Here is a 19,714-nt window from a genome sequence, read left to right as displayed (position 1 = left end):
TGGAAAAGGATGCCATGAACAACTTACAGGTTTCTGGTGTGAAACTTTAGCTAAAAAGCAAAGTAATTAACAGAGGCAGAAGAATATCACCTTGTGTGTTACTCCTATGTAAAGTGTGGATTGCTGTTTGGAATAGAGCCTGTACTCCCAGATAGGTATACACAATTTTGCAAGCATACAAGGATGGGAAGTGAAGAGCAAAGCTAATGTGAAGGTAAAGCTCAGTTTATTCAGAAAAAAATACCTAGTTGACGTGACCACTGTTCCAGGTAGGAGGCAGAAAATGAGGTATTTCCAGTAAAGACTGTAATTTGATGGGGAAAAAGGAGTAATGATATCCAATGACTTGCAGTGATGTTAATCTAAATTAGTTCAGACCAGACCTTTTTTTTTTTAATTGGTGAGGGTTATTAACTGCAGGTAAGGTTATAAGACCATACAGTTAATAGTGTTGGAATATAATCTAATTTAATCTAAGCATTCTCCATGCTGCATACTGACAGCAGCCATATTTAACTATCGTATTTCCTCAGACCATTATGGTGTACCCTTTGTGACTGTAGGCATATTTTCTTTCACTAATAAAAACTTTCCAGGTTTTTGTTGTTCAGACAGATCACAGTTACTGAATTTTGTGTGGTATCTATTTTCTTTTGCTGTGTTCCTGTTATACAAATCAGTCAACAATGTTTCATAGGTAAAGCTGTATAGCTGCTCTTGTCCTACTCCAACACACACTTATTTAGCATCCTGACTGTAGTGTCCACCTTACCATTTATGAATTTTCAGCTTCCCATTCCTTAAAATATCTTGTTGAGATTCTTAGACTTTTATTGATAAAAGTGATGTGTGAATTTGCTTCTGTCCCTATCCCAAACCTCATCTTTCTTCCTTTTCTGCTTCTATTAATATACTTGTAAATCTTCTGCGTCCCTTTGCAATATTTCCACTCATAGAAATAGGGCCTTCTTTGCATTTCCTGCCATTAGAATGACCTTACTGTGTATCACTCTTTTCCCCCAATCATTTCAAATCTTACTGAAAAATCTCTTCCTTGCCTTGCCTCCTAACTTCTGCCATTTCTCTCTGTAGCTGTATTTTGTTGCGGTGGTTTAACCTCAGTCGGCAACTAAGCACCACGCAGCCGCTTGCTCACTCTCCCCCCTCCCAGTGGGATGGGGGAGAGAATCTGAAAAGCACAAGTAAGAAAACTTGTGGGCTGAGATAAGAACAGTTTAAGCATTGGAAGAAAATAATAATAATAAATTGTAATGAAAAGGAAAACAACGAGAGAGAGAGAGGGGGAGAGAGAGAGAGAGAGAGAGAGAGACAAACACAAAACCCAGGGGGGGAACCAAGTGATGCAACAGCTTGCTGACCAATGCCCAGCCAGTCCCCGAGCAGAGATCGCTGCCCCCTGGCCCACTCCCCCCCATTTCTATACTGAGCATGATGCCATATGGTATGGAATAGCCCTTTGGCCAGTTTGGATCAACTTTTTTGCCTGTGCCCCCTCCCAGCTTCTTGTGCACCTGGCAGAGCATGGGAAGCTGAAACGTCCTTGACTAGTGTAAACCTTACTTAGCACCAACTAAAACATCAGTGTGCTATCAATATTATTCTTATACTAAATCCAAAACACAGCACTATCGCAGCTACTAGGAAGAAAAATTAACTCTATCCCAGCCAAAACCAGGACATTTGTTTAGATGTGAAGTTTTGTGGAGAATGCTATATAAAAAGATGCTACGTACAGTTGAGCACAAGGACCAGTGGAGGATGTTGTATCAGCATTTTCTGTTCCTGTGCCAATACTGCTCTCCCTGTGAGGCAGCTGGGGAGGCTTTGTGTTTCTGCCTCTGTGATCTTTCTTATGTTTGTGACAGATGATGCCAGCTTCAGTTTCTCCATGTAATGATGATTCTGGACATCACTGAGTGAGTGCACCTGATTGTCTACAAAATCCCACTGATGGCTCTTAAAAAAGTCACACCATTTCCAGATTGGCAACTTGTCCTTTTTTTTAACAGAAGTAGGTTTGGTGGTGCTCAGTCATTCCCAGGTGTATGCATTGTTGCATGAATGACATCTGGCAATATTTTTTCCCTTACGCAACTGCTTGCCATCTGTTGCTAAGTTGAAAAGTGAACAAGTTTGAAATGGGAGCTGAAAGCTGGGGCTGGCTGAATTCATTTCAGGAGTGCTTCAGACTGAAGCACAGGAATTGTATTTGTGTAATTACAAGTTGTTCTGACAACCTGTCCCTTGCAGCTGCCAGAGTTGAACTGCTCATGGTTACTTGAAAAATGATTACCTGAAAAATGACTTTTAACACGGTCATATTGTCAGGGCGTTTCATTAAGTGCTCATGTCCTCTCAGGCTAAACATTAGATTCAGCATGTGTCTGCCGTGTCTCAGAGCATGTTTTAAGGTGAAGTAATTTCTTGATGTAAGAGCTTCCTCCTTGACCTGTAATGCTGAAGTCAGACTTTCTGCTATTCACAATGGATAAGTACCCCTCTGGGTAGGAAAATGTGACCTTTCCATGCAGCAGCAGAGCAGCCTAAGGTGATGGGAGAGCATGTGGTAAGTGAAACAAATATTCTCAGTCCACACCATTTCCAGGTAAGATTTTTCTAAGCTCCCTCAGTTGTACATAGACAAGTTGTGTCAAGTGGTTTGGTTAATTTAATCCTCTGCTGGCACCTGAGATAAACATAACTTTTATGCCCTGCTGCTTTTGGTAGGTAGGTGGAATGCTGCTCTGAACCTGCCTGCATTGCTCTCCGCAAAGCTATTTCAAATTAATCAGATGAATGTTATTATTTTGTAGCTGCCCATGTATCCTGCTGACTGGTAATACTTGTAAACAACTGGGTTGTAATGCCACAGGCTGACTGCTTTTCAGTGGTAGGTCTTGCTGTAAGTCCCAAGCCCTTGCAGTCTCTGAAAGCAGTGGAGTTTCAGTGATTTATACAAGCCAACTGTCCCCAAAGAGGATTTATTTAACGGATGTGTTTTTGAGAGAAATATGTTGCTACATCCCCTTTGCATGCTTGATATCTTTTACATGGAAAAGCCCTGCTGTGTTTTGTTGAAGAAGTATCTGTCAGGAATTGCCCGTTTCTTTTTCCAGGTCACCTGCCTTTAGGGAGCATGTTCTGTCTTGACTGCAGTGAGCATTACTCAGGCTTCAGCCAGAATTCTGAGGCAAATGCACGTGAGAACAATGTCTCTCTCATTTTGTTTTTCTGTCCTGTTCATAGCTGTATATTGCCTATAATAATTCCTGCTTTTTTAACATCAGGAATAGAGGCCACCGTCATGGCTTCATACCTAAGTCAAAAGGGTATGAATTAAGGATTTTTTTAAAACAGTTTAAAACTTGAGGACCTTCAAAGATGTGATGGGAATACTGCTTTGGAGTTCTTCTTGCTCTACAAAAAAAAGTATTTGAGTAGATTAAAAAGACTTTTTTTTCTTAATTGATAATTAAAAGGAACATGCAGACATTTATAACTGTGTTTTAAAGTGTGAGTCACAGAAGCAAACAAATGAGAAAATAGCTTTGCTTTTCCTCTTAAATTTCTTCTTGTAGATAACAGGCGGTCACTGATAAATCTGAAAAAGCCTGGTATAGTCAGAGCATGAGATGGACTGCCACTCTTGGAGTTGTCCTGAAGTCTATGGATATCTAGCAGCCTCAGCCTGGGCAGTGTCTGGCCCACCAGCATCGAGCAAGGGTGCAGCAGTAATGATCACATCTCCTGTGACCAGCCTGTCTTATGCTGTGTCTCAAAATCTTGGTGGTGCCCACATCACCCCAAGGGACACCCTACCAAGATGGGTCTGTGTCAGCAATGTAGAAGGGACAGTTCTGAAGGAGTTGGTGTCAGTCAGTACTTGCTCTCTTTCAGTTAGAGCTTACTAACAGTTAGAGTTTACAGTTAGAGCCTGCATGTTGATGTTAAAAACCATCATTTAATAAGCAGAGTAACCCAGTGTTTCCCAAACACAGGTGAATTTTCTGTGATGTTGAATCTGGTCACACTGTATCTGATCTGACAAAGACATACACTGCAAATGCATATGTCTTTGTACAAAAACAAAACACACAAAGCTCAGATTACTGCAGAAGTCACACAGCCATTCCTCCTTTCACTCATATGTACTACTTTTTGCCCCTTTTACTTCTTAGTCCTTTTTCTGCCACTGGGAGAACAGATCATGTGTGGATATTAAAAAGTACTAAGTACATCTTGCTGGATGTTGTACACTGGAAGCAAGCTTGGGGCACATTAATGAACTACATAAGGGTGAGCTTGGAAGGCATTAAGAAGTAGGAAGGAGGATAGGAAGTAGGAAGGAGGATAGAATACCTTGGAAGGCATTAAGGAGATAATAATTCCTTATTATTCCTTATTATAAGGATATAATATATTCCTTATATTCCAGTTAAGGAGGATAATGCCTTGGAAAGCATTAATGCCTTGGAAGGCATTAAGGAGAAGTAGGAAGGAGAAGTAGGAAGGAGGAATATCTTGCTGGCGGGTATCTAACTCTTCAGTATCTTCTACTGCAGAGAAGGGGAAGAAAGGCATGAGGATGAAAATGAAAATGGCAGATTCCAGAGATGAGAGAGGAAGAGATAAACGCTGGGGAATTAAAATGGCGTGAAGGGAGAGAAAGCATGAGGAACTACTATGAAGACATGCAGCAAGACATGTTTCAAAGGAAACTGGATGCAGGAGTGTTGCATTTAAGTTCAGTGGTGTGTGGGCTCCTGTGGTGTGTCTGGCTGGGCTGGAGGGGAGGAAGCAATGCCCTTGGCTGTACCAGAGTACATTCCTACCAGGATGACTGACAGATCGAGTTCACAAACATGAAAGACATGCTCTGACACGTGGGTTTTATTGACTGAGAGTTAGTGAGGGTGGGAAGGGTGTTTGCACATGCCACCATGGCCTGGAAGAATCCCCTCCCAACCTCCTAAAGTAAAATTAACCTGAGGAAACAAAGCATGTCTCAACGATGTGAGAAAGCCTTCTTTTTCACTTATTGCTCAGGTGTCATGACCCCAGATTTTTACCATTGCTCAAAAGGTCTTTCACCTGCAATGAATCCTAATGGTGGCAGTCAGTGATACATTCCTGTTGCCCCTTCAAGTATCTGTACTGATGGTTTTGCAATCTTGGTATTTGAACTCTGACAAAGTAGGACTGTCAGCCTGAATCAGCAGCCGATCAAACATCCTTCCATCTCTTTTACTAAGCTTTCCTTGCCCAGAATGTCTCTCTGTTGCTCTCCCTGCAGAGAAGCTATACAATTTCATCAGTAAAACGAGACCAGCTCTCCAGGCAAGCCACAGACTTTTGGCATAGGGTAAGAGGCATTGTGCCTTTCACAATTTTTCTCTGTTGGAAGTGCAGTCTTTTCTTGCAGCAGTTCCTCTCACCTTTGCATTATCTGGGTTCTTCTAATATGCTTCTATGTAGGTTTTGTTGCTCTTCCACTCTCTACCACCAGATAGCTCTGTTCTCTCTTTCTTGGGATGGAAGTAACACTGTCTTACTCGTGGAGAAAATGGTGCCTCTAGAGATATTTTTAGTTGCTCAGATATCTCAACGAAGTAGGAGCCCACTTAACATTTGCAAGAAAAATAGGATGTTTTATATGAAACTGGAAGATTGAATGGGAAGGGAAACAGAGGAAGGGGAGAAGGTAGAGGCAGTGGCTTTTTTTCTGTTTTTTTTATAGTTCTTCCAGATCCATATAAATGTGAACACTGAAAGGCACCACTGTCCCTTTATTTTTTCCTGGAAAAACTGTGTGTTTGATATCCATCCAAGACAGATAAAATGGAGGAAAATGGGACATAGGTGCCAGGGGCTCACTGTTCTGTTGCTTGCTGGGCAACAGCAGCAGCTGGTCACACTAAGTTTGATGCTTTGGGCCTAAGAATTTTATTGTACGTTTACTGCAAGTCATGGGATCTCAGAGGTGATCCACTGTACACGGAATTGCCTGAGGATGATCAGTTTAGAAATGGCTTTGTAGGTCTATGTATCTGAGTGTAAGACTGCCATCAGTCTGGCGCTATCCTCTCTGTAACACAGACTTCGCCTTCAGTGACTTCGGAAGCTTTTGTATTGAGCTTTTGTAGTTCTGGTAGAATCATAGACTTGATGAAGTCATGCCTAAGCTGGCTGGGAAGTTTGCTGCTTAACCCACTCACAAATCAGCTGGTGAGCAACGGCCTGTTTGGGAGGGAACCAGGGTAAAAAACTACCATCGTCTTGCTTTGAAGATCTGGGCTTTCTCTTAAGACCCTCCACAATTTCCTCCAGGCCAAACCAACGGGCTTCCTCTAGTTCCAGGCTGTTCACACTGATCTGGAAAGAATTGAGAGAGTACCAGTTCCTTAAATCAGATTTAAATGTGGGCAGTGGTACTTGGCTTGTTCTTGCACTCACAAAGATCCTATGCCAGAATGCCCAGAGTGCTTTATCCATGCCTGAATTAAGTGCTGATGCCAATACAGGAAAGGACATTACTATCAACCAGTGCTTTGTTGTCTTGGTTTCTGTAGGGAAGCCACAAATCAGGTAGCCCTATTCCACCATGGCACTGGCTTGCAAAGTACCAGTGGCGGAGCACAGTAATTAACATGAGAGAATCTGCATGTTCTATGGCAAATATGATATTAATACTGGAGAGTACCTCCTCTACAAAGTTCAGAGGAAAAAACATAGGGGTGTTGGGCTTTGGGCTTGTGTATATACAGTGACCTGTGCAAAATCTGGCACATTGCAACAGAAGATACGATTATTTTTAAGTTTGTTCTTCAGTTGTAGAGAAAGCTGATGGAAAACTGCAGTTAGAGAGGATCTGATGCTCTCCAGACTAAAGTCTGTGGACTGAAAGAGATTTTGCTACGCAAGGCGGGCAGTGAAATGCCTCAGGGGAACCTGAGTCTGCTCACCTCAGCCTGCTGTGCTCTCACCAACGTGTGACAAGCTATCATTAAGCAGCTGCTGGGAAAGGGCCAATGCTGAGAAGCTGAGTACCAGAGTGACTCCACCTCCAGGCCCACCTCTTCTGCCACCTCTCGCCGGACTGCCTCCTCCACGTTTTCACCTAGAAGCAACCAAAGTTAGGTAAGGACGGCCTGGCCTCAGGGCAGCAAACCGTGGCAAAGAAAATGTAGGCACACTAATTTCTGAGGTGTTCCAGCCCTGACTGCTCACGCACACACAGGAGCTCCGACTGTGCTGACCTGGAAACACTTGTCAGCAGGATGCTCAATTAAATTTGTCAACAATGTTTACCTCCCTTAAACAGAGGCATTCAGAGACATTTTCGGGTTTGTCTGTATACAGCTGGTGGACAGAACAATGCTGCCTCTCTTCATCATTTCCCTCTTTAAGCCATTTTCCCTCCTGTAACAAGAGGTCTGTAGTTTTTCTTCTGAGCTAGACTGCACTAGACACAAAACGGACTAAAAAAGTATCCGGGGTTCTAACCTGGGGAGTCTTATACTTGTATTTACCATCAGGGAGTAGAGCAACTGATATACACACATAATTCCCATTCTTTTCAGACACATACAGCTATTTTGAAATTCTGTCTGAATGGCAACACCAATCTACTTAGATCCAGTATGTTTTTCTCTGATATGACCTATGTTTCCATCCTCCTCTGTGAACAAGCATTTGCTTGATGTCCCATTGTTCTGCCCCCACGCCCTGCACGTCCGAGGCCACCACGCTGGATCAGAGACCACCTTACCCACGTCACAGAAGCCTGACAGAGCGGTGTACATCCCCTGGGGAAATGAGGGCTGTCGTGCAAGGAGGCACCGGCTCCCATCAGACACCAGGGTGATAACCACTGGAGACATCTAGCAAATGCATCAAAAAGCAAAGCAGGGAGTTAAGACCAAACGAGTAAGTGCAAATTGTTGCTTTTCCTAGCTGGCTGGGGGTCACCGGATGAACAATGAAGAAAAAGTACTGAGCTATGTGCAAAGCACTCCTGCCGCCTCTTACGGGTCCCCCTCCATGCAACCCAGCAGCATTGGCTTGTCGCCACGGAGGCCCTGTGTTGCTTACCTTTGCGGTTCAAGTGCTCACCTGTGGGTAGTAAGTTATTCCACTGGCATGGCAGACACGCTTGCTGCCAGCTACGTTTTTCTGAGTGGGCTGCCCAGTTTTGCTACAGTACTGGTGAGAATCGTGCCACCGGAGAAGGGACTGGGCCTGCAAACACCAAGAGAGAAAGACAAATCTTATTTATACCTGGGGCAAAGAGATGATTCAGAGCTGTCTCCCTGAATGATACTTTGCTGTCTTCTCCCCAGCATGCAGTCATGTGGATAAACTCTGATTATGTTTGGAAGCCTCAGAAAGGTAAATTAAGTACGGGCACTGCTTTGAAAAATGGCAGATTCTGCAATCGATGTTTCATGCTTCTTGCTTTAGTATCCAAATTTGGGCATGTTTGGGGGAGGTGGGGAAGAGTTGTTCTTTATTGGGATATAATGGCAGTAGTAATGGGAAATGAACTACTCTAAGGAGTCTCCAACCCTGAATACCTTCTTGAAAAATAATAGCCCAAGCACCACAAACATTAAAAAGCAGGAAAAAACATGGGCTATTTCTACTTATGGGTCAGGACAGCCGATTTTCACACATAGGTCTTTTCTTAGGACTTCCAAACATACGGCATCTGCAGAGGAACAGCTTATAAGTGAGTAGTTCTAAAAGAGCAGCTCTGAGAGAAGATTTGTAAGTTTGTTCATGAAATTCAGTTTGCCTAGAAGATTATGGAAAACTAGTGCCTGACAGTTGTTAAGCTGAGGACGAACTGGGATTGCTGTGGCTCCTGATAAGATCAGTATGTTTCACACTGGACGTAAAGCAGGTTGATGCTAAGTGGCTAATTACTGCGGTCATTTTTAAGCCACTTGTCTGTTTCTCTTTCCGTTGTGGCTTGCTTTTGGGATCGCAAATTTGGGAAAACTGCTGTAATTTATAGTGTGTTTGCACTAGGTCACTGAAAGTGTACAGTAGGTACTTCCACAATATGTATTAAATCATAAAACAGTATGGGGGACAAGGAGAAGGGTTGATGAAATTGCAACTTCTTAAAGCAAAAAATCCTGTACAATACCGAAGCCAACAAAGGAGAATCTTTCTCATCCACTATGAAGAGAGCCTTTCGTAAGTCAGTAAACAATCCCTTGAGTTCAGACTCAATGACTGATTTCTCCAAGGCTCCTGTTTAAAACAACAACAACAAATCTTTGATCTCATAAATTGCAGTTGTTATCCCAACTTTACGCCCTTCATTGTTCCGGTATACAATTTCTGGAAGTTCCCATGGAAGTGACATCACACCAGTGGTAATATTCCCAAATGTTAAGTGACCTGCCAACAGCCCACCTTTACTAACACAGGAACAGCTGTGCAGTTCTGTGGCTTTGACCTGCCACGCTCACAACAGCTCCTACAGAGACTCAACCGAGTCCTCTTTGGCAGTAAATATTCACCCAATAAGGACTAGAGATGCTGCCTAGGCAGCATCTTCATCTCAGTGCATCAAATGTGATGCTGACACAAATGGACGAGGAGTCATCCCAACCTAAATCCAGGGCAAAGTGTGGTACGTGCTTGTCTGAACAACCGATCAGCACCGACTTCTCTATCCACTGTTCAGTCTCTCTGAATTTCTCCAGGATCCTTTTCATCTCTAAACAGCAGGGGAAAGGGGAAGAAAAAGCTGTGATGAAAGCAAATTCATACAACCATGATGCTCTGTCTGGATCTTCAAGGCACATGCAATCTTGGCTCAAGGCAGGGTGCTCATGTGAGAGAGGGGACCAGACAAGTGGTCCCACCCAGATGGAGACCAAAAGTCTGGCTTTCCTCCTAGCTGTTGGAAGTTTTGACCATGTCAAGCTAAATATGCAAATGTCGTAATGCTTGGGGAGCAGCTGTCTGTTCTGTTTCTGTCCTACACCAGCCAATACCTTTCTCTCAAAGAAAACTTTTCCTGCGTTACGCCAAATAACCTTTGTCAGGTAGACCTTGCTTGTTTTCCTGCCAGCCCTTCCTCTTCAAAAGGCATGGTCCCAAATGTTTCAAAATTATCATCTCAAAACAGATCAGGTATCTGTTGATACCACATGTGTGTGAAGAGCATAAGCTTGTGTCTGCATGCCAAGGTTTTAACTCTAAATAGTCTTTGGTTGTTAACAAATAGCGTGCTACATATAGCAGAATGTTCCTGCACAGCTTGATAGATTTTCAACCCCCATGTAAGGGGTTGCGTATTGCAAATGATTCCGTATCATTTCAGCTGTGTCATCCAGGAGGCGTTTCTTTCCGGACACCTGCTTACCTGCTGCACTGAGCTGTGGTACCAAATATTTCTTCCCAACTTTCTGCAGGAAGGGAGAGAGATTGTGAAAGAGGTAGAAAGTTCCTGAGGTCTGGGCTTGTCTACAAAGGCTATCATCTTCCTTCAGCTCATTTAAGTATCTGCAGTGAGAAAAGAATTGGGAAGATGAATTCAAGGTCATGTTGAGATTACCTGTGTTACGCTTATTTGGACGCATTTATTTTGCACAGAGCAGGGGGGCTGTAAGGACAGTACAGATTTTAGGTATTCCAAATGCTTCTAGAGTTTTCGACAGCTGAGCCTTTAGCGAAGGTGCCATGTGACAGAAAATACTGCAATTCTTACTACCACACAAGTAGCCTCAAGTCTTAGACATCCGAGAAGATCCGTAACCCAGTCTCTTAATCCAAGAAGTCTGCTTTATAGACATGATCATTTGTGTGTAGGAAACCTTGATCTTCCCTTCTATCCCCCCAATCCGGATGGCTCCAAGTCCTGTTTGGCAAGGCTACTGAGCACTTCAGATGTTGAATACACTTCCCATCAGGCTACATGCATCACTGCAGGGTATGTTCTACCTGTCACACTGACGTGAGGGGTAAAGACCAAGCTGAAGTCTTAGGGTCCAGCAGGCCTGGGCCTGAGCTAGGAAAAGCAATCATTGGAAAAAGGGCATCAGGATATGCTTCTTTCAGACTGAAGTAGTATTTAATATGAGGTGAGCAGCATCACTTCAAGTCTGCCTCGTATTTTAAGAGATCTTTAGCTAGGTCAGCAAGCATAGGCATTCATTAACAGACCTTCAGCCTGAGAGAACCAGTTCTTATCAGTGGTGAAGGGAGTGGAGAGATTTTGACTGTTGTCATTTACAGAGCTCACACAGCATTACTATATTATTGCTGAACTGTTAAAAGATTAACCCCTGGGTTAGGTTCAGGTAGGGCTCCTTGTGACAGCAGACACAAGAGTGCCAAACTCTGGTCTTCTCACTGTACACAAGAATCAGATGAGAACTTACCTCATTTTTCTAACGTAGGTGGAGTGTAACCTGCAGAAGAGAGAGGAAGCTCTTCTATACACTGCTTGATAAATTGCAGCCATAACCAACACCTACAGGTAGCTGTCTGCCTAAAAAGAGAAGTACAGAATGTAATACAGTGGCCCTACAAAGTTAAGTTTGATTTAAAAGGTGCAATAACCCACTGCTACCAGAAATCTCCCTCTTGCAGAGTCTGCAGAATGCTGGCATCTGCTTTCTAAAATTATCACTTTGGTCTTAGTCTCTAGTCACACACCAAACCCAGTTTCAGGCAATTTTTAAGACTATTTAAAGATAGCTCAGTTTGTTTCCATCTGTGAGTGTGCACAGAAGGTCTTACAGAAATTGCTATAAGACTAGGTTCAATGTTCCTGTCCTAAACTCCTGTATCCCTGGGGAAGAGAGCAGTGAAGGTGGCTGCTCTCTTGTTTGTTTCCTACACAGTTGTAATGGCCTCGATCCAACTGAACATCCTATTGCAGCACACAGCAGATCTGTGGGAAAGGCACTGATGCCAGAAGAGAATGAAAGACAAAATATCAGCTGCGGAAGAGAATTCCCCGAGTTAGATGGGAGACAGCAGTTGCAGCTGAATTGGATCATCTCCAGCTATGAATGGTTTTTGTGCCAGAGGATCCTACCACATTTTCAGCTCAGGCAGTCACAGACTGCCGTTTGAACTCAGTTTCAAGAAAATAGCCAGAAATGCTACTATCCCTAGCATTCATCTGAACAAAAATGAAGGATTATGATTCATAATCCTTAATGATTATTTTGAATATTTCACTTTTCAAGCATAGAACTTGAAGCCCTTTAAGGAGGAAGTCATATTTGCTTCGATTTACAGACACATAAGCAGTGCCAAAGAGGAGTCTGTGAGTCCTTCCTTTTGGTAAAGGTCAGTGATGGCTCCCGAGCCTGAGCAGAGGCTCCTATCTGTACATGGAGGCAGTTTCTGCAGCCAGCAGCGTGGAGGCTTTGCCTTGCGGCTTCTGACATCTCTGCCCCGGATCCCTCTTTCCCACTGTCTCAGCTGAGGGTGGTCTTCACCGGGATGATCCCCGGGGAGACGGGGGAGCCAAGCCTGCTGCAGAAGCCGCTGGGGAGAGCATCGGCGTCCCTGCTCGGCGCTTCAGCCGCAGCAGTGGGAACTCGGCACGCTGCCGACAAGCTCGGGCAGACACGTGCGAGGACGGCGACTGTCGCAGAGACCGTGTCTGAAACAATTTTGTGGTGTGACGATTACGTGTCCGTCACTTCTCCACCCCCACGTCTCGTAGAGCCTAGCGTGTGAAAATCTCCAGCAGAGCAGCCAGCACTGAATCGAGGAGTTTACAAACAGCTCTGCACTTTGCTCTGGAATGAGCAGCGGGATGTGACGGGCTGGGGACAAGAGGAATAGCTTGTACCTGGAACGATGAAATGCAATGTATGCAGGCGTTTAACCCCTTCCTTCCTAGGAACACAACGCCAGATTTTGGTTAGGATCCCTGAAAACTCAGAGACAGTAAAAACTTGATCTCGGGAGGCCAGCCTGTCTTGCCTGCGAACCTCACCTACGCTGTACAGCGGGCAGGAGCTGGATCTCGGCCTCTCATTCCCCACGCGTTTCCCCACTTACTGCGCTCTGTGCAGCAGGAGTGCTGTCTCCAGCAGCAGGGATCAGCTCCGCGCCTCCCGCGCTGACCTCAGCCCCAAGCGCTGCTCCTACCGCAAACGGCGGAGCAGCTGCTTACTGGGTCCGAGTCGCTCTTCCCCCACTGGGAGCGCTGGGAAATGGAGTTCTGCACAGGCTGCTCGCAAGCCCTCGGCAAAGCTAGATGGCTGACTATCTGCTCCGGATTTTGACTAACTCCTGGAGTTAGTGAGGCTGCCTGAGAGCAAACTCTCCCCCCCCCCCCCCCCCCCACCTGCTTCATTCCATCAGAAATCCACATGCTGTATTTTGCCAAGCAGAAGTTATTACGAGAACAATGCTGCTGCTGCAGTAATTTGAGCTGTTCTTAGCAGAGGAGTTTGTCCCTGTTAGCTTCCTTCTTTTTTATTTTTTTTTCCCCCTAAGCTTCTCTGGTTTTCTTATCAGTAACATAAGAACATTGTTTAAAGTTAAGGACCATATGTTCTCAAACAAGAAAATATGCCAAGAGCTGTATATATCTAAAGGATGGAGATGTGTAGTGTTCAAGCACCCAAACCCGCAGCTGAATTTGCAAGTGAATAGCTGTGATTAGAAAGCGCACTTTGCCAAGACACATGTCAGAATAATGACAAATATTTTTCATGCCTTTATAACTGAACAAACAGATTCCTCTCAAGTACTGAAAACATTATTCTGGGCTGGAACCTACCTGCCTATATTTAGCACAAAGAGAATTTTATAAATATATGAAAATAAATATTTTCAGGGTAGCGTTTTGCTTTTTGGTCATGAATTGAGACATTCTAATCGAGAATTCATGTAACGTAATTTGAGAACACAGCTTGTAAAAATAATAAATAGAACATGCAGGGAAATAGCACTCTTGTTACCAGCGTTACTTCCCAGTTTAGGTTTAATTATGCTTGACTGCTATTTGTGTACTTCCTGAAACAGAGCAAGCCCAATCTTATTAATCCACTAGGCTAATTGGATTAATGGACAAAACACATCTTCCCTTAATAAGATAAAGGATTGAAATATAATCTCTAAGGGAAGTATCCACCCTGCTGTTAAAACAAACAGATTTACGGACCCTAACTGCCCCCAGAAATGGATCTTGCAAGAGGAGCCAGCTTTAGAGGGAAGCAGTTGGGGGAGATACTTTGGACCTCAAATCTCGGGACAGCCTCTCAACCTTCTTCATCCCAAAGCAATAGGTCATTTGGTAAGGGCACCCCGATCCATGTGGAGGATTAAAAGCCAGAGCACTGTGCTGCAGTGTAAAGACTCCTTTGAAGGCAGTGCAGTGCTGTAGCCTCTCATTGCTATACGCAGCTGAAAAAAATCATGGATTAGCCCAATCCTGTATACCTGGCCTCTGTGCTGTGTGAAGATATGCAGAGAAAATAAGATTAGAGTCACTTCTGTGACTGATCTGACTGGTGGGAAGCCACGCAGTCTATGCAGAGATTCCTTGTGCCTTCCCCAAGGGTCCATACGCCTGCTTGAGATTGCACGTTGCCCAATTAAGTATTTCTGCAGCACATAAGCAGGGGACATGATTTTGAAAATAACAGAGGCTTTCTCGTCATTTATTCACGTAATTATTTAATTTAAGGAGCACAAATATCAGTTGTCACTTTGGCACTGAGTTGCTTCTTCATAAGTATTTTTGAGCTGGGCTCTGAGTTGTGTGAATTGCATCTATAAACTGTTACTTGTCCCCTGCACATACTGTACTCCATGTGAGACGCAATCCTGTGAGCAAACTGAAGGCTTGGCCATACAAATGCATCTCTGACAGCTTCCTGTAGCTTACTAATTTGAGCTTTGGCAGGCCACCAGAGGAAGTGAATCCCTGAGACTCTCCTGATGCAAGGAGAGCAAACAAAAGGAGCAGGCAAGGAGGACACAAGCAGTGGGAACAAATACTTGTGATCTCTTACATGGACAAGATTGCAAAATAGGCAAACCTTTGGTCCAGTGTTGCTAAGATGTTTTTTTAAATCTGGGTTTGTAAAATACTTATATTGGTATTAGTAGTTGGTAAAAGATTTTTCAGCCAAAGAAGTGGTTGGAAAATGTAATACTAAGCTAATAATGGTTATACTAGTAATCTTGCTTTTTCTTGCTGTTCTGTTTTGTGTCTTTCCAGCTGCCCCCAATAAGCAGAAACAAGCATTGGAATTGCTAACAGCTGGGCCTTGCAAAACAACTGTTAATTGCTTTAAATATATAAAATTAGCAAACTTGCATTGAAAACTTATGGTCAAGCCACAAGAAATCTCTTGGTAAAAAAAATATTTCTTTTTTAGGAAGAGACCAAGGAAAGACAAACCACTTCTTTAAAGAGAAAGTTAATGACTACTCTTTCCCTCTATCATTAAATTTTAGATGCAAACTAACCAAATCTGGCCTTGCTCTAAAGTTAGACTTGTAGTGTATATTACGTACATGAGGGACTCCTACAGTTTCTCATACTTGGGGTGGGGACCTTGAAAAACAGAAACTGTCTAATTTGATACTGCTGATTACATTCTGTGCTCCTAACACTTGCACAGGTGTAGAGGAGACACCGTAACATCTGAATAACATTTTAGTAGGATTTGCTCATTTCAGCTTATTGGGGTAGCATGTGTGTGCTTTGTCTTTTCCCCTCCCTGCTGCGGTTGGTTAGGGAAGATCCTCAAGCTCTATCACTGATTTGCTGCGCTACACAAAATAACTGATGATACAGGATCCAGCCTCTTGACTGCAGGTAATGACTTCATTTTGGGAGCAGACTAGCACTGACACACAAGCATCGTTTGACGAATGTGTGTGAAACTAGATGAGGCTTCATCCCTTTACAAAGGGTAAACCTAAGCTGTTAATACACTTTAAAAAGCTAAGCAGTAGTGTGAGCTAGCTCAGTATGATATAAAGAGGACTCACCTGTGTCTTAAACACTGCATGCAGGTCATGGCACGCTGTCTCTAAAAGGATACTGAAGAACTGGAAAAGGTTCAGGGAGGACAACAAGCATGATCAAAGACTTAGAATACGGCCACTGCAAGGAACTAGGTAGGCTCTGATACTTCAGCCTGAATAAGGGATAGGTACCAACTGTTTTGTGTCTCTTCCCATGCAGGAACCTGGTTAATCAAATCTAACTAGCTGGAGCCATGTTCCCAGTGAACAAATGGAGGTGGTTTTCTATGCTCTGGCTAAGGGATGGCACAACTGCTAGGTAAAGGATGCTGTGGATGCAAAACAGTTCTAACTCAAGAGAGGAGAAATACTTAACAGAGAACTCTGTTGAGGGTTACTAAATAGATGGACTGCATCAGGGTAAGAACATCCCTAAGTTAAAAGTGTTTGGAGGCTATGACAGTATTCTAGGCAGTGTGGGCTAAAAGAAAGCTTTGGTGTGAGCCACTACAGTTGTGTTCTTATGAGGCCTCTTGTGCTTCATTCTTGTTTCAGATGGAGCTTTCTTTTAGTATCTTCCAGCTTAGGGCCTATGGAGTGCTTCTACAGGATTGCTCAGAAAAGGAAGCACGTTGCTAGGCTTGTGCTTGCCTAAGGAGTCAGTGTTTCTGCTAGAAAGCACACAGAGCTCTGCAAATCCTAAAGAAAGTCTGAAAGCCACTTGTTCTGCTGCAGTTCTCTCTCAAGAAGTGTTCCTGCTGCACTTGTAGAAATAGAAACTGTTCATGTTGCACTTGTAGAGATAGAAAGTGCTTCTTAGCAAGGTGCCAACATAACAAATTGCTCTGCTAAGGCCTGCTTGAAGCTGCCTGACCCCATCAGGATTTGACAGCAGGTGATAATGCACAAGTCCAGCATAGACCAATTTACAAACAATCTTTTAATGCAACTGGAACATCAGTGACTATGCTGGAGTTGAGGAAGGCAGGAGAAAATGAGTCAGTACTCTCTACCTAACCAGCAGAAAGCACTGGTAAGGGGCAGAAATAGATTCATGGAGCAAGACAAGGCCATGACTATTGGAAACAACTCTCGTTTTGACTGCTTGGTAGATGCCAAAATCCTGGGCTCCTTTTAGCAAAAATTTCTTTGTCTTCAGCCCCATGCTGACCAATACAAGTGAGCCCGCTACTAAACATGCGAACAACTTCTTGTTGTTCTCCACTGTCTGCCTTACTGTCTAAAAATCTGAATAGTGCAAAAGCTGATGAGAAAGCAGTGAATCTCGCTAGAAAGAATCTGAATGCCTCTACAGTGTGTGAGGTTTTGCCAAATCTCTAGAAGCTGCTGTTAAATCTCTGGCTAGATATTATGGACTCTTTGGATAATAGGGCTTTAACTCGATGCCTCAGCTAGAAGCTTGGATATCGTTCCAGTGTTTCCTGCTAGTTGTAGGAGTTGTATTTCTGTTGGAAGACGACCAAAACGAGAGGAAAGGAAGGCTTATTTTTTGACGGATAGTTCCACTAAAAACTGGCCTTCTTCCTGCTCTGGCGCAGCAGCACTCACAGTACTGGCAATGTAGTTGGCTGTGTGGACACATCTGTGTCCACATCTGGACAAGAAATGACTAAATTCACTTAATGCTGTTGTTTGTTTCTTGTATGAGATATGTCATATCTCATAGTCTTCCCCAAAATGGGGCATAATACTCGATGTTGTGATGTTTGCTCTTCAAAAGACATTGCTGAGGGAGTTGAAGCTGAGGTAACAGTTTAGGTATCAGGAAGAAATCTTAGTTATGGATCATGCTGCAACCTCCAGTTACCTTTTATGAATGAGGTGGTTTTAAGCCAGTGGAACGTAACCCTGCTAAAGAATGTGGGTTAGAAGGGGATTTTGACCCATTATGTCTTTGCCAGCATTCTGTAATTGTTGCTGTGAAAGCTTTTCAGGTAGGGGTAGCCAAAAATGTCTGTACTAAAAGAAGGAAGATCACAGGCTGGCTAGGCTAGTAAGGAGATGATTATTTAAAGCCCACATCTAAAAAGAAAGGAAAAAATGCTTAATGAATGTCCCAGATTCTAACTTAATTGCTGGAACTACAATGAACAAATAACTAGTTTATTTATGAATGCCTAGAAAACAAAGAACACTCAGCATAGATCTGTCATGGCAAGACACATCCAAGCAGCTTAATGTCTTTCTGTGATAGCCGAGAGCTCTTGTGCGCCAGAGAGGGGTGAGGGTGATATGCTTTGTGATACAGCTGTTGATACTGCCTTGCAAGGTGCCTTTGTGATAAGCAAAGTTTAGATGAAAGCGCTGGAAGGAGGGGGGGGCTGCTTCAGAAACGGCGCTTAATGAAGGTACCATCAGTCTGGAAGCATCTTCACCAGGGCTTTGCAGGAGAAGACTAGCAAAAGTATTGGCTACCAGCAAGGACATGGATGATGGAGCAGAAGGTATGCTGTGAAATACAGCAGATGACACCGGCTGGAGAGCGGGAGGTGCAAGGTTGGTTTAGAATCAAAATTATCAACAGAAATTAAAGCACCAGTCAGAGATAAATGAGATGAGACTCAGTGAGTGTTAGCTGTGCGAGCAGAGGAGGAGAGCTGGCTAGCCAGCCTGCCCCAGAAATGAGAATCTGGGCAGATTATACTGAATTGTGCATCCAACATGAATCACTGACGACATGCTGTTGTGGTCAAAAAGCAAATGCCGACTGGAATGTCTATTCAGAAGCGTCGGCTAGGAGCGTGGAAGCCATCCCCTCCTCGCCGGGGCTGGCGAGACCTCGGCAGGAGCGCGGGCCCAGCTCTGTGTCCCCTCGGGGGAGCAGAGGGTTGCAGCCGGGGGTGGGAGTGGTGTGGCACGGTTCCGCTGGGCTCAGCTACCCTGGCAGCAGGGCGAAGGCCCGGGCAGGGCTGCAGGCAGCGACCCCCGCGGCCCCTGGCATTTTCGGCCCCTTCTGGGAACTTTTACTCCAAAAATGCCACTTTCGGCTTAATACTTCTCGCAGTTTTTATTATCCTGGTGGAGGTTCCCATTTTCATCTAATTTATTTCCCCCTCGGTGACTGAAAAAGAAGAACCCCAGGCACTTTGGGTGTTGTCTTGCTTGCGGCGACCAGGCGCCGCGCTCCCCGGCAGCGCGGCGGAGGAACCCCGAGGGCCGCGCGCCCACGGCGCCCACGTGGAGCGGCGGCCGCGGCGCCTGCGCAGTGGGTCGGCCGCCGCTGTGACCGAGCTCACGTAGCGCGCCGGCCGCCAGCCCCGCCCCGCCTCGCGCGGGACGGGGGGGCGTGGCCTGGGCGCCTATAAAAGCCTCCGCGGGCCGGCTGCGCGCGGTCGGTTACGCCACTGGGCAGCTCGCGGGTGTCCGCTACCGCCGCCGTCCGCTCCGCGCCCCGTCAGCCGCCGCCCCCTTAGCCGCCGCCCCCTTCGCTCAGGTGAGGCCCGGCCGCCCCCGCTTCTCTCACCGGTGGCGGCGGGGTGTGTGGGTGGATCAGGGGGACGGGGCGGCGCGGGGGTCCGGGCGCCGTGGCGGCCGCTGCGTGGGCGGGGGCGATACGTGGCAGCGCTCCGCTGCTGGCTCTCCCGGCGAGGGGCCGGTGCCCCGGCCCTCCCGGCCGTTACGTAACGGGAGCCGGCAGCCTCCGGAGGGGGGCGGGAGGGCGCCGCCGCGCCGGCAGGCAGGGCCTCGGCGGCCCGCCCGGCTT

General features: G+C 45.1%; 2 protein-coding genes across 7 annotated transcripts in view; one reads left to right on the top strand and one right to left on the bottom strand.

Moving 5' to 3' along the window:
• Nucleotides 1-5,811: 5,811 nt before the first annotated feature.
• Nucleotides 5,812-13,262, bottom strand: NUDT13 (nudix hydrolase 13). 3 transcript variants are annotated; one of them, XM_075505420.1, is made up of 9 exons: nucleotides 13,063-13,262; nucleotides 11,421-11,530; nucleotides 10,403-10,542; nucleotides 9,644-9,751; nucleotides 9,173-9,279; nucleotides 8,134-8,259; nucleotides 7,790-7,901; nucleotides 6,984-7,138; nucleotides 5,812-6,393 (listed from the first exon to the last, which is right to left on the bottom strand). In XM_075505420.1, the coding sequence occupies exons 2-9, from the start codon at nucleotides 11,501-11,503 to the stop codon at nucleotides 6,199-6,201; spliced, it is 1,026 nt and encodes a 341-aa protein (XP_075361535.1). In that variant the 5' UTR covers nucleotides 11,504-11,530; nucleotides 13,063-13,262; the 3' UTR covers nucleotides 5,812-6,198. The 3 variants fall into 3 exon arrangements, with proteins under 3 accessions (XP_075361535.1, XP_075361536.1, XP_075361537.1); XM_075505421.1 differs by lacking the exon at nucleotides 13,063-13,262 and adding an exon at nucleotides 12,998-13,019; XM_075505422.1 differs by lacking the exon at nucleotides 13,063-13,262 and adding an exon at nucleotides 12,851-12,869.
• A 6,083-nt stretch (nucleotides 13,263-19,345) lies between these two features.
• Nucleotides 19,346-19,714, top strand: part of P4HA1 (prolyl 4-hydroxylase subunit alpha 1) — a 37,326-nt gene continuing 36,957 nt past the window's right edge. For all 4 annotated transcript variants that reach the window (XM_075505419.1, XM_075505416.1, XM_075505418.1 and 1 more), the window contains exon 1: nucleotides 19,346-19,444. The gene's annotated coding sequence lies outside the window, so the exon portion shown is untranslated. The remainder of the gene's footprint in view (nucleotides 19,445-19,714) is intronic.

The sequence above is a fragment of the Mycteria americana genome, chromosome 6 (genome assembly GCF_035582795.1).
Source record: "Mycteria americana isolate JAX WOST 10 ecotype Jacksonville Zoo and Gardens chromosome 6, USCA_MyAme_1.0, whole genome shotgun sequence".
In the NCBI taxonomy this organism is placed as follows: domain Eukaryota; kingdom Metazoa; phylum Chordata; class Aves; order Ciconiiformes; family Ciconiidae; genus Mycteria; species Mycteria americana.
Note: the sequence above shows the minus strand (reverse complement) of the source record. Positions and strands in the feature narration are given on the sequence as shown.